This window comes from Scyliorhinus torazame, chromosome 12 (assembly GCF_047496885.1).
Source record: "Scyliorhinus torazame isolate Kashiwa2021f chromosome 12, sScyTor2.1, whole genome shotgun sequence".
Classification (NCBI taxonomy): Eukaryota; Metazoa; Chordata; class Chondrichthyes; order Carcharhiniformes; family Scyliorhinidae; genus Scyliorhinus; species Scyliorhinus torazame.
Window position 1 is genome coordinate 72,479,037 of NC_092718.1, and position 19,248 is coordinate 72,498,284.

Here is a 19,248-nt window from a genome sequence, read left to right on the forward strand (position 1 = left end):
CTCACACACACACTCTCACACACACTCACTCACACACTGACTCACACACACACTCTCACTCACAGACACTCACTCACACACAGACTCACACACACTTTCTCACATACACATTCTCACACACACACTCACTCACACACACACATTCTTTCACACACACTCACTTACAAACATTCTCACACACACACTCACTCACACACTCACTCACACACACATTCACTCACTCACTCACACACTCACTCATTCACTCACTCACTCGCACATTCTCACACACACACTCACTCACATATTCTCACACACTCACTCACTCATACACATTCTCACTCACTCATACACATTCTCACACACTCACTCACTCATACACATTCTCACACGCACAATCTCACACACACTCACTCACACACATTCTCACGTACACTCTCACACATTCGCACACACATTCTCATACACACTCATGCATTCTCACTCACACATTCTCACACTCAGTCACACACACACTCACTCACACACACTCTCTCTCGCACAGACATTCGCAACACACTCACACACACACTCTCACACACACTGACTCACACACACACTGACTCACACACACACTCTCACTCACAGACACTCACTCACACACAGACTCACACACACTTTCTCACATACACATTCTCACACACACACTCACTCACACACACACATTCTCACACTCACACACATTCTTTCACACACACTCACTTACAAACATTCACACACACACACTCACACACACTCACTCACACACACATTCACTCACTCACACACTCACTCATTCACTCACTCACTCGCACATTCTCACACACACACTCACTCACACATTCTCACACACTCACTCACTCATACACATTCTCACACACTCACTCATACACATTCTCACACTCACTCATACACATTCTCACACACACTCACTCACACACTCAATCTCAGACATACTCACTCACACACATTCTCACATACACACTCACATTCTCACACACTCACTCACGCACATTCTCACACTCACACGCATTCTCACACACACTCACTCACACATTCTCACAAACACACACATTCATTCTCACACACTCACTCACACATTCTCATATACACACACATTTTCACACACACATTCTCACACTCAGTCACACACACACACACTCTCTCGCACACACATTCGCAACACACATTCACACACTCTCTCACACACTCTCACACACACTCATTCACACAAACTCACACACACTCTCTCACAGACACTCACTCACACACATTCTCACACATACACTCAGTCACACATTCTCACACACACACTCACTCACATCTCACACACTCACTCACTCATACACATTCTCACTCACTCATACACATTCTCACACACTCACTCACACACTCACTCAGACATTCTCACACACTCACTCACATTCTCACACACGCACTCACACATTCTCACACACATTCTCATTCAGTCACACACATTCTCACACACACATTCTCACACACTCACTCACACAGATTCTCACACTCACACACTCTCACACACACTGTCACACACACACAATCTCTCTCACACACACCCATCCACTCACACACACACACACTCTCTCACACACACACTCTCACTCACATACACTCACTCACACACACTTTCTCACATACACATTCTCACACACACACTCACTCACACAAACTCTCACACACACACATTCTCACACTCACACACATTCTTTCACACACACTCACTTACAAACATTCTCACACACACACTCACACACACATTCACTCACTCACTCACACACTCACTCATTCACTCACACATTCTCACACACACACTCACTCACACATTCTCACACACTCACTCACTCATACACATTCTCACACACTCACTCATACACATTCTCACACACACTCACTCACACACACAATCTCAGACATACTCAGTCACACACATTCTCACATACACACTCACATTCTCACACACTCACTCACACACGTTCTCACACTCACATGCATTCTCACACACACTCACTCACACACATTCTCACAAACACACACATTCATTCTCACACACTCACTCACACATTCTCATATACACACACATTCTCACACTCAGTCACACACACACACTCTCACACACTCTCACATACACCCATTCACAAACTCACACACACACTCTCTCACAGACACTCACTCACACACATTCTCACACACACACATGTATTCTCACACACTCACTCACACATTCTCATACACACACATTCTCACACACACACATTCTCACTCAGTCACGCACACACTCACTCACACACACTCTCTCGCACACACATTCGCTACACACACTCTCACACACACTCTCTCACACACACTCACTCACACACACACACTCACTCACAGACTCACACACACTTTCTCACACAGATATTCCCACACATGCACTCACTCATACAAACTCACACACACACTCACTCACACACACACTCACTCACACACATTCTCACACACTCAAACACATTCGCTCACACACACTCGGTTACAAACATTCTCACACACACTCACTCACACACACATTCTCAGACAGACATTTACTCACTCACTCACACTCACTCATGCACACACTCACTCACATTCACACACTCACTCACTCGCACACACACTCACTCACATATTCTCACACACTCACTCACTCATACACATTCTCACTCACTCATACACATTCTCACACACTCACTCACTCATACACATTCTCACACGCACAATCTCACACACACTCACTCACACACATTCTCACGTACACTCTCACACATTCGCACACACATTCTCATACACACTCATGCATTCTCACACTCACACATTCTCACACACTCACACACACATTCTCTGACACACTCACTCACACACACACTCATTCACACAAACTCTCACACACACACTCACTCACATTCTCACACACACACACTCACTCACACAAACTCTCACACAAACTCTCACGCACACCTTCTCACACACACACTCGCTCACACACATTCTCCCATACATTCTCACACACACACTCACACTCACACTCTCCCACACACTCACTCACACACACACCCACACGCACTCACACTCGAACACACACATTCTCACACACAATCACTCACACAAACTCTCACACACACTCACTCACACACACACTCATTCACACAAACTCTCACACACACACTCACTCACACACATTCTCACACACACTCACTCACACAAACTCTCACACAAACTCTCACGCACACCTCACACACACACACTCGCTCACACATTCTCCCATACATTCTCACACACACATTCTCACTCACACTCACAGACTCTCCCACACACACTCACTCACACGCTCACCCACACGCACTCACACTCGAACACACACATTCTCACACACAATCACTCACACACATTCTCACACACACACATTCTCACACTCAGTCATGCACACACTCACTCACACACACACACACACTCTCTCGCACACACATTCGCTACACACACTCTCACACACACTCTCTCACACACACTCACTCACACACACACACTCACTCACAGACACTCACTCACACACAGACTCACACACACCTTCTCACACAGATATTCCCACACATGCACTCACTCATACAAACTCACACACACACTCACTCACACACACATTCACTCGCACACTCACTCACACACATTCTCACACACTCAGACACATTCGCTCACACACACTCAGTTACAAACATTCTCACACACACTCACTCACACACACATTCTCAGACAGACATTTACTCACTCACTCACACTCACTCATGCACACACTCACTCACATACACACACACTCACTCGCACACACACTCACTCACATATTCTCACACACTCACTCACTCATACACATTCTCACTCACTCATACACATTCTCACACTCACTCACTCATACACATTCTCACACTCACTCACTCATACACATTCTCACACGCACAATCTCACACACATTCTCACGTACACTCTCACACATTCGCACACACATTCTCATAACACTCATGCATTCTCACACTCACACATTCTCACACTCAGTCACACACACACTCACTCACACACACTCTCTCACTCATAGACACTCACTCACACACAGACTCACACACACTTTCTCACGTACACATTCTCACACACACACTCACTCACACACATTCTCACACTCACACACATTCTTTCACACACTCACTTACAAACATTCTCACACACACACTCACTCACACACTCACTCACACACACATTCACTCACTCACTCACACACTCACTCATTCACTCACTCACTCGCACATTCTCACACACACACTCTCACACACTCACTCACTCATACACATTCTCACACACTCACTCATACACATTCTCACACACTCACTCATACACATTCTCACACACACTCACTCACACACACAATCTCAGACATACTCACTCACACACATTCTCACATACACACTCACATTCTCACACACTCACTCACACACATTCTCACTCACACGCATTCTCACACACACTCACACACATTCTCACAAACACACACATTCATTCTCATACACTCACTCACACATTCTCATATACACACATTCTCACACACACATTCTCACACACACACACTCACACACACTCTCGCACACACATTCGCAACACACACTCACACACTCTCTCACACACACTCTCTCACACACACTCATTCACACAAACTCACACACACTCTCTCACAGACACTCACTCACACATTCTCACACATACTCAGTCACACATTCTCACACACTCACTCACACACACTCTCTCGCACAGACATTCGCAACACACACTCACACACACACTCACTCACACACTCTCTCACACACACACTGACTCACACACACACTCTCACTCACAGACACTCACTCACACACAGACTCACACACACTTTCTCACATACACATTCTCTCACACACACTCACTCACACAAACTCTCACACACACATTCTCACACTCACACACATTCTTTCACACACACTCACTTACAAACATTCTCACATACACACTCACTCACACACTCACTCACACACACTTTCACTCACTCACTCACACACTCACTCATTCACTCGCACATTCTCACACACACACTCACTCACACATTCTCACACACTCACTCACTCATACACATTCTCACACAGTCACTCATACACATTCTCACACACTCACTCATACACATTCTCACACACTCACTCATACACATTCTCACACACACTCACTCACACACACAATCTCAGACATACTCACTCACACACATTTTCACATACACACTCACATTCTCACACACTCACTCACACATTCTCACACTCACACACATATTCTCATACACTCAGTCACACACATTCACTCACTTACATTCTCACTCACACACATTTTCACACACTCACTCACACACATTCTCACACAGTCACTCACTCACAAACTCTCACTCACCCACTCAGACGCTCACTCACACACATTCTCACACACTCAGTCACACACTCACTCACATACACACACTCACTCACACGCTCTCTCTAAAACACTCATTCGCACACTGACTCACACACACAGTCTCACACACACACTCACTCACACACACAGACTCACACACACACTCACTCACTCACACACTCTCACCCACGCATTCTCACACACACTCATTCACAAACTCACACACACACTCTCTCACAGACACTCACTCACACACATTCTCACACATACACTCAGTCACACATTCTCACACACATTCTCACACACACACACATGCATTCTCACATACTCACTCACACATTCTCATACACACACACATTCTCACACACACATTCTCACACTCAGTCACACACACACTCACTCACACACACACTCTCTCTCGCACAGACATTCGCAACACCCACTCTCACACACACACTCTCACACACACTCACTCACACACTCTCTCACACACACACTGACTCACACACACACTCTCACTCACTGACACTCACTCACACACAGACTCACACACACTTTCTCACATACACATTCTCACACACATTCACTCACTCACTCACACTCACTCATTCACTCACTCACTCGCACATTCTCACACACACACTCACTCACATATTCTCACACACTCACTCACTCATACACATTCTCACTCACTCATACACATTCTCACACACTCACTCACACACTCACTCAGACATTCTCACACACTCACTCACATTCTCACACTCACACATTCTCACACACATTCTCATTCAGTCACACACACATTCTCACACTCACTCACACACATTCTCACACTCACACACTCTCACACACACTGTCACACACACACACTCTCTCTCACACACACCCATCCACTCACACACACACACACTCTCACACACATACTCACTCACACACATTCTCACACACATTCTCAAATACACTCACTCACACACATTCTAACACACATTCTCACACACTGACTCACACACACTCTCACACAGACTCACTCACACACTCTCTCACACTTACTCACACACTGACTCACACACACTGACTCACACACTCACTCACTCACACATTCTCACACACTCACTCACACACATTCTCACACGCACTCACACACATTCTCACACACATTCTCACTCAGTCACACACATTCTCACACACATTCTCACACACATTCTCACACACACACTCACACTCTCTCACACACTGTCACACACACACACTCTCTCTCACACACACACATTCACACACACACACACACACTCTCACACACACACTCTCACTCACATACACTCTCACACACACACTCACTCACACACATTCTCACACTCTCACACACATTCTCAAACACACTCACTCACACACATTCTAACACACATTCTCACACTCACTCACGCACACTCTCATCACACTCACTCACATGCTCTCTCTCTCACACTCACTCACACACACTCACTCACTCACACACTCACTCAGACATTCTCACACTCACTCAGACACATTCTCACACACACACTCACACACATTCTCACTCAGTCACACACATTCTCACACACTCACTCACACACATTCTCACACACTCACTCACACATTCTCACACTCACACTCACAGTCTCTCACACACATTGTCACACACACACTCTCACACACACATTCACTCAGACACACACGCTCTCTCACACACACTCTCACACACACTCTCACACACACTCACTCACACACTCTCACACACATTCTCACACACACTCACTCACTCACACACTCTCTCACGCACATACTCACACACACTCTCACACGCACTCACACACACACTCACACATACACATTCGCACACACACTCACTCACACATTCCCACACACATTCTCACACACTCTCACACACACTCACTCACACACACTCACTCACACACATTCTCACACACATTCACACACTCACAAACACGTTCTCACACACTCACTCACTCACACACATACTCTCACACACACTCACTCACACACTCTCCCACAGACTCACACACGCTCACTCACTCACACATTCTCACACACACACTAACTCACACACATTCTCACACACATTCTCACACTCTCACACACTCACACTCTCTCACACACACTGTCACACACACTCTCGCTCACACACACTTTGTCACACACAGGCACACACTCTCCAACACACCCTCACACACACACGCACATTCTCACACACACACTCACTCACACTCTCTCACACACACACTCTCACGCACATACTCACACACCCACTCTCACACGCACACTCACACACAACTACTCACTCACACACTCATTCTCACACACACACTCACTCAAACATTCCCACACTCACTCACACACACACACTCACTCACAAACATTCTCACACATTCACACTCACAAACTCGTTCTCACACACTCACTCACTCACACACATACTCTCACACACACTCAACTCATACACTCTCCCACAGACTCGCACACTCACTCACTCACATACATTCTCACACACTCTCACACACTCACTCTCACACATTCTTACACACTCACAAACCCATTCTCACACACTCACTCACACACACACTCACACACTCTCACACTCACTCACACATACACTCACACACACTCACTCACTCACACACTCACTCACACACACTCTCACACTTATACTCACTCACAAACTCACACACACTCCCTCACACACACTCCCTCACACATTCACTCACTCACACACATTCTCACACACACACACACATTCTCTCACACACGTTCACTTACAAACATTCTCACACTCACACATTCTCACATACACTCACTCACTCACTCTCGCACATGCTCACTCACACTCACTCACATACACTCACACACACTTTATCACACACACATTCTCACACACACTTTCTCTCACACACTTTCTCACACACACTCACTGACACATTCTCACACACTCACTCCCACACATTCTCACACACACTCACTCACCCACATTCTCACACACTTTCTCACACTCACTCACACACATTCTCACACACACACTCATCCCACACACATTCTCACACACTCACACACATTCTCACATACACTCACTCACACAATCTCTCACAGTCACTCACACAAACTCTCACACATTCACTCACACAACCTCACAGACACTCACTCCCTCGCACACATTCTCACATTCTCACTCACACACATTCTCACACACTCACTCACACACATTCTCACACAGTCACTCAGACGCTTACTCACACACATTCTCACACACTCAGTCACACACACTCACTCACATACACACACTCACTCACACGCTCTCTCTAAAACACTCATTCGCACACTGACTCACACACACAGTCTCACACACACACTCACTCACACACACAGACTCACACACACACTCACTCACTCACACACACTCTCACCCACACATTCTCACACACACTCATTCACACAAACTCACACACACACTCCCTCACACACATTCTCTCACACACATTCTCACACATACACTCAGTCACACATTCTCACACACATTCTCACACACACACACATGCATTCTCACACACTCACTCACACATTCTCATACACACACACATTCTCACACACACACATTCTCACACTCAGTCACACACACACTCACTCACACACACACTCTCTCTCGCACAGACATTCGCAACACCCACTCTCACACACACTCTCACACACACTCACTCACACACTCTCTCACACACACACACTGACTCACACACACACTCTCACTCACAGACACTCACTCACACACAGACTCACACACACTTTCTCACATACACATTCTCACACACATTCACTCACTCACTCACACTCACTCATTCACTCACTCACTCGCACATTCTCACACACACACTCACTCACATATTCTCACACACTCACTCACTCATACACATTCTCACTCACTCATACACATTCTCACACACTCACTCACACACTCATTCACACACTCACTCAGACATTCTCACACACTCACTCACATTCTCACACACTCACACATTCTCACACACATTCTCATTCAGTCACACACATTCTCACACACACATTCTCACACTCACTCACACACATTCTCACACTCACACACTCTCACACACACTGTCACACACACACACTCTCTCTCACACACACCCATCCACTCACACACACACACACTCTCTCACACACACACTCTCACACACATACTCACTCACACACATTCTCACACACATTCTCAAATACACTCACTCACACACAGTCTAACACACATTCTCACACACTGACTCACACACACTCTCACACAGACTCACTCACACACTCTCTCTCACACTTACTCACACACTGACTCACACACACTCACTCACACACTCACTCATTCTCACACACTCACTCACACACATTCTCACACGCACTCACACACATTCTCACACATATTCTCACTCAGTCACACACATTCTCACACACATTCTCACTCACACACACTCACACTCTCTCACACACTGTCACACACACACACTCTCTCTCACACACACACATTCACACACACACACTCTCACACACACACTCTCACTCACATACACTCTCACACACACATTCACTCACACACATTCTCACACACTCTCACACACATTCTCAAACACACTCACTCACACACATTCTAACACACATTCTCACACTCACTCACACACACTCTCACACACTCACTCACATGCTCTCTCTCTCTCTCTCACACTCACTCACACACCCTCACTCACTCACACACTCACTCAGACATTCTCACACTCACTCAGACACATTCTCACACACACACTCACACACATTCTCACTCAGTCACACACATTCTCACACACTCACTCACACACATTCTCACACACTCACTCACACATTCTCACACTCACACTCTCTCACACACATTGTCACACACACACTCTCTCACACACACATTCACTCAGACACACACGCTCTCTCACACACACTCACACACACTCTCACACACACTCACTCACACACTCTCACACACATTCTCACACACACTCACTCACTCACACACCCTCTCACGCACACTCACACACTCTCACACGCACACTCACACATACACATTCGCACACACACTCACTCACACATTCCCACACACATTCTCACACACTCTCACACACACTCACACACACACTCACTCACACACATTCTCACACACATTCACACACTCACAAACACATTCTCACACACTCACTCACTCACACACATACTCTCACACACACTCACTCACACACTCTCCCACAGACTCACACACGCTCACTCACTCACACATTCTCACACACACACTAACTCACACACATTCTCACACTCTCACACACACTCACACTCTCTCACACACACTGTCACACACACTCTCGCTCACACACACTTTGTCACACACAGGCACACACTCTCCAACACACCCTCACACACACACGCACATTCTCACACACACACTCACTCACACTCTCTCACACACACACTCTCACGCACATACTCACACCCACTCTCACACGCACACACACAACTACTCACTCACACACTCATTCTCACACACACACTCACTCAAACATTCCCACACATTCTCACACTCACTCACACACGCACACTCACTCACAAACATTCTCACACACATTCACACACTCACAAACTCGTTCTCACACACTCACTCACTCACACACATACTCTCACACACACTCACTCATACACTCTCCCACAGACTCGCACTCACTCACTCACATTCTCACACACTCTCACACACTCATTCTCACACATTCTTACACACTCACAAACACATTCTCACACACTCACTCACACACACACTCACACACTCTCACACTCACTCACACACACACTCACACACACTCACTCACTCACACACTCACTCACACACACTCTCACACTTATACTCACTCACAAACTCACACACACTCCCTCACACACTCCCTCACACATTCACTCACTCACACACATTCTCACACACACTCACACACATTCTCTCACACGTTCACTTATAAACATTCTCACACACACACTCACACATTCTCACATACACTCACTCACTCACTCTCGCACATGCTCACTCACACTCACTCATATACACTCACACACACTTTATCACACACACATCCTCACACACACTTTCTCTCACACACTTTCTCACACACACTCACTGACACACATTCTCACACATTCACTCCCACACATTCTCACACACACTCACTCACCCACATTCTCACACACTTTCTCACACTCACTCACACACATTCTCACACACACACTCATTCACACACATTCTCACACACTCACTCCCACACATTCTCACACATACTCACCCACACACATTCTCACACAATCTCTCACAGTCACTCACACAAACTCTCACACATTCACTCACACAACCTCACAGACACTCACTCCCTCGCACACATTCTCACATACTCAGTCACACACATTCTCACACACTCACTCATACACATTCTCACACACTCACTCACTCACACACATTCTCACACACACACACATTCTCACACGCTCACTCACTCACATGCATTCTCACACACACTCACTCACACACATTCTCATTCACACATTCTCACACACTCACTCACTCACAAACTCTCACTCACTCACTCAAATGCTCATTCACACACATTATCACACATTCTCACACACTCACACACATTCTCACACTCAGTCACACACATTCTCACACACACACATTCTCACATACACACTTACTCACATACACGCACTCACTCACACAAACTCACACATGCACTCACACACTCTCACACACACTCACTCACACACTCACCCACACAAACTCTTATACACTCACTCACTCAAACTTACACACGCACTCATTCACACAAACTCTCATTCACTCACCCACACACTCACTCACAGAAACTCACACACACTCACTCACACACGCATTCTCGCACACTCACACAAACTCTCACACACACTCACACACACACATTCTCTCACACTCACTCACACAAACTCTCACACGCACACTCACAATCTCTCACACCCACACTCACTCACACACATTCTCACACCCACACTCACTCACACAAACGCTCATACATAAACTCTCACACACACACTCACCCACAAACTCTCACACATTCACACACAAACTTATACACATTCTCACACACACTCGCTCACACAAACTCTCACACGCTCACACTCACACAAACTCTCACACATGCACACTCATACAAACTCTCACACATTCACTCACACACTCACTCACACAAACTTTCACACACTCACTCACTCACACAAACTCTCATCACACACAAAGTCACACACACGCAGTCGCATTCACACACACACATTCTCACAAACACGCACTCGCTCACACAAAGTCTCCGTCACACACACTCACACAAACTCTCACACGCTCACTCATACACATAAACCCTCACACACTCAGTCACATTCACACACACAAACTCTCACACACTCTCTCTCACACGCACACACACAAACTCACACACACACCAACTCTCACATGCACACACAAACTCTCACATTAACTTACACACAGTCACACACACACAAACTCTCACACACTCACTTACACACACACAGACTCACACTCACACACAAACTCTCACACTCACTCACAAAGCCACACAAACACACACACGCAGTCACATTCACACACTCAGTCACACTCACACTCTCACACACATGCTTACACACACACATGAACCCACTCATACACACTGACACACGCACACTCACAGAGTCACACACACACTCGCAGTCACTAACACAGTCACATTCACACATAAACACTCTCACATACGCACACAGACACAATCTCTCACACACTCACTCACACACAGTCACACACACGAACATGCACACAGACTCTGACACACAGACACAAACTCTCACACACTCACTCAGAGGCACTCACGCTCACAGCTCTCGCAGTCACACACACACACACACACACACAAACACTCACTCACACAAACTTTCATACATTCACCCACCAGGGGCTGGTTTAGCACAGGGCTAAAGAGCTGGTTTTTAAAGCAGACCAAGGCAGGCCAGCAGCACGGTTCAATTCCCGTACCAGCCTCCCCTAACAGGTGCCGGAATGTGGCGACTAGGGGCTTTTCACAGTAACTTCATTTGAAGCCTACTTGTGACAATAAGCAATTTTCATTTCATTTTCACAAAGTCACACAAACACACTCACACGCATAGTCACATTTACACACACACACACAAACTCACACACACACAAAGTCACATTCACACATTCTTACACACTCTCACACACACACAAATTTTCACATACTCACATACAGTCACACACAAACAGAGTTACACACACATTCAAAAAAACACACACTCACTCACATACTCTCACACTCACAGAGCCACATTCAGATGCACACTCACACACACAGACTTTCACATAAACTCACACACACTCAGAATCACACACACACTCAGAGACACACACACCACAAAGTCACACGCACATACTCACACACAATCACAGAGTCACACACACTCATACTCTCACACACACTCATACCCACACACATACAGACACACGCTCGCACACACTCTCAGACACACCGGCACATACTGTCACACACACCTGCATATACATATATACACTCTCACAGACACACACACACAGTCAGACACACTCACTTAGACAAACTCACTCAAGACACACGCACTCATTCACAGTCTAACACTGACACACACACACATGCACACACACACTCACACACACTGTTACACATTGACACACACAGACATACACTCAGACACACTCATGCGTATTGACACATAGACACTCACGTACACTCACAGGCAGTCTCATAGGCATTCACACGCACTCATACACACACTCAGATGCACAATCACACTCTCACACACACTCTCTCACACACACTCAGAAACAGTCACACTCTCACTCACAAACACACACACATGCACAGACTCTCGCACACTCATACTCCTAATCAAATGTACAGCACGGGGTTATATACAGAGTAAAGCTCCCTCGACACTGTCCCCATCAAACACTCCCAGGACAGGGACAGCATGGGGTTAGATACAGAGTAAAGCTCCCTCTACACTGTCCCCAACAAACACTCCCGGGACAGGAACAGCACGGGGTTAGATATAGAGTAAAGCTCCCTCTGCACTGTCCCTATCAAACACTCCCAGGACAGGGACAGCACGGGGTTAGATACAGAGTAAAGCTCCCTCTACACTGTCCCCAACAAACACTCCCAGGACAGGTATAGCATGGGGTTAGATGCAGAGTAAAGCTCCCTCTATACTGTCCCCATCAAACACTCCCAGGACAGGTACAGCACGGGGTTAGATACAGAGTAAAGCTCCCTCTACACTGTCCCCATCAAACACTCCTAGGACAGGTACAGCACGGGGTTAGATACAGAGTAAAGCTCCCTTCTACTGGCCCCATCAAACACTCTCCGGACAGGTACAGCACGGGGTTAGATACTTGGTAAAGTTCCCTCTACATTGTCCCCATCAAACAGTCCCAGAACAGGGACAACATGGGGTTAGATACAGAGTAAAACTCCCTCTACACTGTCCCCATCAAACACTCCAAGAACAGAGACAGCACGGTGTTAGATACAGAGTAAAACTCCCTCTACACTGTCCCCATCAAACACTCCCAAGACAGGTACAGCACGGGGTTAGATCCAGAGTAAAGATCCCTCTGCACTGTCCCCATCAAACACTCCCAGGACAGGGACAGCACGGGGTTAGATACAGAGTAAAGCTCCCTCTACACTGTCCCCAACAAACACTCCCGGGACAGGAACAGCACGGGGTTAGATATAGAGTAAAGCTCCCTCTGCACTGTCCCCATCAAACACTCCCAGGACAGGGACAGCACGGGGTTAGATACAGAGTAAAGCTCCCTCTACACTGTCCCCAACAAACACTCCGAGGACAGGTACAGCATGGGGTTAGATGCAGAGTAAAGCTCCCTCTATACTGTCCCCATCAAACACTCCCAGGACAGGTACAGCACGGGGTTAGATACAGAGTAAAGCTCCCTCTACACTGTCCCCATCAAACACTCCTAGGACAGGTACAGCACGGGGTTAGATACAGATGTAAAGCTCCCTTCTACTGGCCCCATCAAACACTCTCCGGACAGGTACAGCACGGGGTTAGATACTTGGTAAAGTTCCCTCTACATTGTCCCCATCAAACAGTCCCAGAACAGGGACAACATGGGGTTAGATACAGAGTAAAACTCCCTCTACACTGTCCCCATCAAACACTCCAAGAACAGAGACAGCACGGTGTTAGATACAGAGTAAAACTCCCTCTACACTGTCCCCATCAAACACTCCCAAGACAGGTACAGCACGGGGTTAGATCCAGAGTAAAGATCCCTCTGCACTGTCCCCATCAAACTCTCCCAGAACAGGGACAGCACGGGGTTAGATACAGAGTAAAGCTCCCTCTACACTGTCCCCATCAAACACTTCCAGGACAGGTACAGCACGGGGTTAGATACAGAGTAAAGCTCCCTCTACACTGTCTCCATCAAACACTCCAAGAACAGAGACAGCACGGTGTTAGATACAGAGTAAAACTCCCTCTACACTGTCCCCATCAAACACTCCCAAGACAGGTACAGCACGGGGTTAGATCCAGAGTAAAGATCCCTCTGCACTGTCCCCATCAAACACTCCCAGGACAGGTACAGCACAGGGTTAGATACAGAGTAAAGCTCCCTCTACACTGTCCCCATCAAACACTCCCGAAAGAACTTACCACAGTCAGTGCGCCCTCATCCTTGGTGAAGATGTCCATGAGAGATCGCCTCCACAGGGATGTTTTGTCCATCATTATCTGTCGTTCCGGCAGCAACTGGAAGAGAGGGAAAACTGTGATGCGGAGAGGACTGAACGGCCCCCACTCCCCATTCCCCCTCCTCGCCGATTCCTCCCCACCCTTGTGACCCTCCATCCCACTCGACTCCCTCCGACTGAGGCCCCGTCTTTCAGGTGAGACATTAAACCAAGGCCCCTGTCTGCCCTCTTGGGTGGGTGCAAAAGATCCAAAGGCTACTATTCGGAAGAAGAGTAGGCGGGGGTGAGTGGGGGGAGTTCTCCATGGCGTCCCGCGACCCATATTTATCCCGCAATCAAAATCAGTCAAAAACCTGATGATCTGGGTCATTATCACGTTGCTGTCTGTGGGATCTTGCTGGGAGCAGGAGTGGCTGTTGCGTTTCCCACACTACAACAGTGATCTCACTTCTAATAAAGTACTTCATTCGCTGCCAGAGGCTTTGAGATATGTGGAAGGGGAGCGGTGGCTGGGGGGGAGGGAGGTGATGGGTTCCTCCTGGGGACGAGGAAGCTCATGATTGTTAACATAAAAATGGGAAGGTGCTGGAAATGCTCAGCGGATCTGTCGTGTCCATGGAGAGAGACAGAGTTAATGTTTCAAGTGTGCGCCTGGGTTTTTCCAGCACTTTCTGTTTTTAACCCGATATTTCCTGAACTTTTGCAACTATTTTAGGATATTGCGCGAGACCACTCTCCCTTGTTCCTCTTTATCAGCAGGACTCAGCTTCCCCGTTCAACTCGAAACAATCAGCGAAAAACCACACACTTTGCGCTAAACAGTATCGACCATGACAATGCAACGCTCCCTCAATACTGACCCTCTGACAGTGCAGCGCTTCCTCAATACCGACCCTCTGACAGTGCAGCGCTCCCCCAGTACTGACCCTCTGACAGTGCAGCGCTCCCTCAGTACCGACCCTCTGACAGTGCAGCGCTCCCCCAGTACTGACCCTCTGACAGTGCAGCGCTCCCTCAGTACTGACCCTCTGACTGTGCAGAGCTCCCTCAGTACTGACCCTCTGACTGTGCAGCACTCCCTCAGTACTGACCCTCTGACAGTGCAGCACTCCCTCAGTACTGACCCTCTGACTGTGCAGCGCTCCCTCGGTACTGACCCTCTGACAGTGCAGCACGCTCTCAGTACTGATACTCTGACCGTGCATGTCCAGTGCTCACTCAGTACTGACCCTCTGACAGTGCAGTGCTCCCTCAGTACTGTCCCTCTGACAGTGCAGCACTCCCTCAGTAAAGAGCCTCTAACAGTGCAGCACTCCCTCACTACTGACCCTCTAACAGTGCGGTACTCCCTCAGTATGGAACCTGTGATAGTGCAGCACCCACTCTATATTGACCCTCTGACAGTGAAGTGCTCCCTCAGTACTGACCCTCCGACAGTAGAGCACTCCCTCAGTGCTGACCCTTCGACAGTGCACCACTCCCTCAGTGCTGACCCTCTGACAGTGCAGCACTCCCTCAGTACTGACTCTCTGACAGTGCAGCACTCCCTCAGTGCTGACCCTCTGACCATGCAGCACCCCGTTAGTGTTGACCCTCTGTCTCTGCCAGGATTTGTGCGGAGGTGATGATTGATATTTCCGGAGTTGTAGTCTGTGTAGTGAAACAGTGTTTTGGATGGGAATTGCACTGTGAAAATCCCTGAGGACCAATCGCGATGAGACTAACATGTTGCTGAAACCCCAATATGCAAATCAGACAACTTCCATAATCCATGACCCCAAACCTTAAAGAAACCAAACGAAAATCTCCACATCCTCTATCCCGCTGTATTCTGCTTTTCAGTTTGTCAGATAAATTGTTCCGAGCCTCAAAAACACATAAAAATCGGACACATCAGCTGCACAATAAATCAATACACAATCCCAATTGACCCAAAACCCTTCCCGTTCATTCCCACTCCATATAATCCAAATGGACCCAAACCCCTACCCGTTCATTCCCACTCTACACAATCCCAATAGACCCAAACCCCTTCCCTCCCATTGTTCACAATCCCAATGGACCCAAACCCCTTCCCATTCACTCCCGCTATACACAATTCCAGTGGACCCAAACCCCTTCCCGTTCCCTCCCATTGTTCACAATCCCAATGGACTCAAACACCTTCCCCTGCACTCCCATTGTACACAATCCCAATGGATCCAAGCCCCTTCCTATTCGCTCCCACTGAACACAATCCCATTAGTCCCAACCTCCTTCCCGTTCACTCCCACTGTTCACAATCCCAATGGACCCAAATCCCTTCCTGTACATTCCCACTGTTCACAATCTCAATGGACTAAACCCCTTCCTATTCACTCACTGTGCACAATCCAAATAGACCCAAACCCTTTCCCATTCACTCCGACTACTGTAAGGAACCTCTTTTAAATCCTTGTCAGATCCAGGTTTCATTTTAATGATTCCCTGCTGGCTGTTTTTAAAACTACAGCATTTTCACTTTGAACTGAAACTTCCACGCTGCAAGCTGCTATTTTAACTGACCCAGGCACACCCCTTGATGAAGTGTGCTCTGTGGCATAGCTCGTGATGCAATTTTGATGGATGTGGCTAGCAGCCAATCCCTTCTGCAATTCTGGGACATTTTCTGTTTTCTAATGGGATTGGTAGAGCCTTTCAGAAGATTCTGGAGCAGAAGGCAGGTTCCATTTTTGCTTTCAGTTTTGTTCTGAGAAGTAGCTCAGCAGCAGCCTGTTAAATATCTCTCCCAGAGGGCAGCACAGTGGGGCAGTGGTTAGCATTGCTGCCTACGGCGCTGAGGACCTGGGTTCGAAACCCAGCCCTGGGTCACTGACCGTGTGCAATTTGCACATTCTCC

General features: G+C 47.3%; 1 protein-coding gene across 3 annotated transcripts in view; it reads right to left on the reverse strand.

Annotated features, from left to right (window-relative positions):
• LOC140386477 (rho GTPase-activating protein 32-like) overlaps positions 1-19,248 on the reverse strand; it is a 310,038-nt gene that overhangs the window by 278,314 nt on the left and 12,476 nt on the right. Inside the window, exons 1-2 of one of the 3 annotated variants that reach the window (XM_072468850.1) lie at positions 16,724-16,933; positions 16,333-16,428 (exon numbers count right to left, since the gene is read on the reverse strand). In XM_072468850.1, coding sequence (XP_072324951.1) covers positions 16,333-16,428; positions 16,724-16,837 — 210 coding nt within the window. In that variant the 5' untranslated portion in view covers positions 16,838-16,933. Of the gene's footprint in view, positions 1-16,332; positions 16,429-16,723; positions 16,934-19,248 lie in introns of those variants that run through there. The other 2 variants (XM_072468854.1, XM_072468852.1) reach the window with 2 other exon arrangements.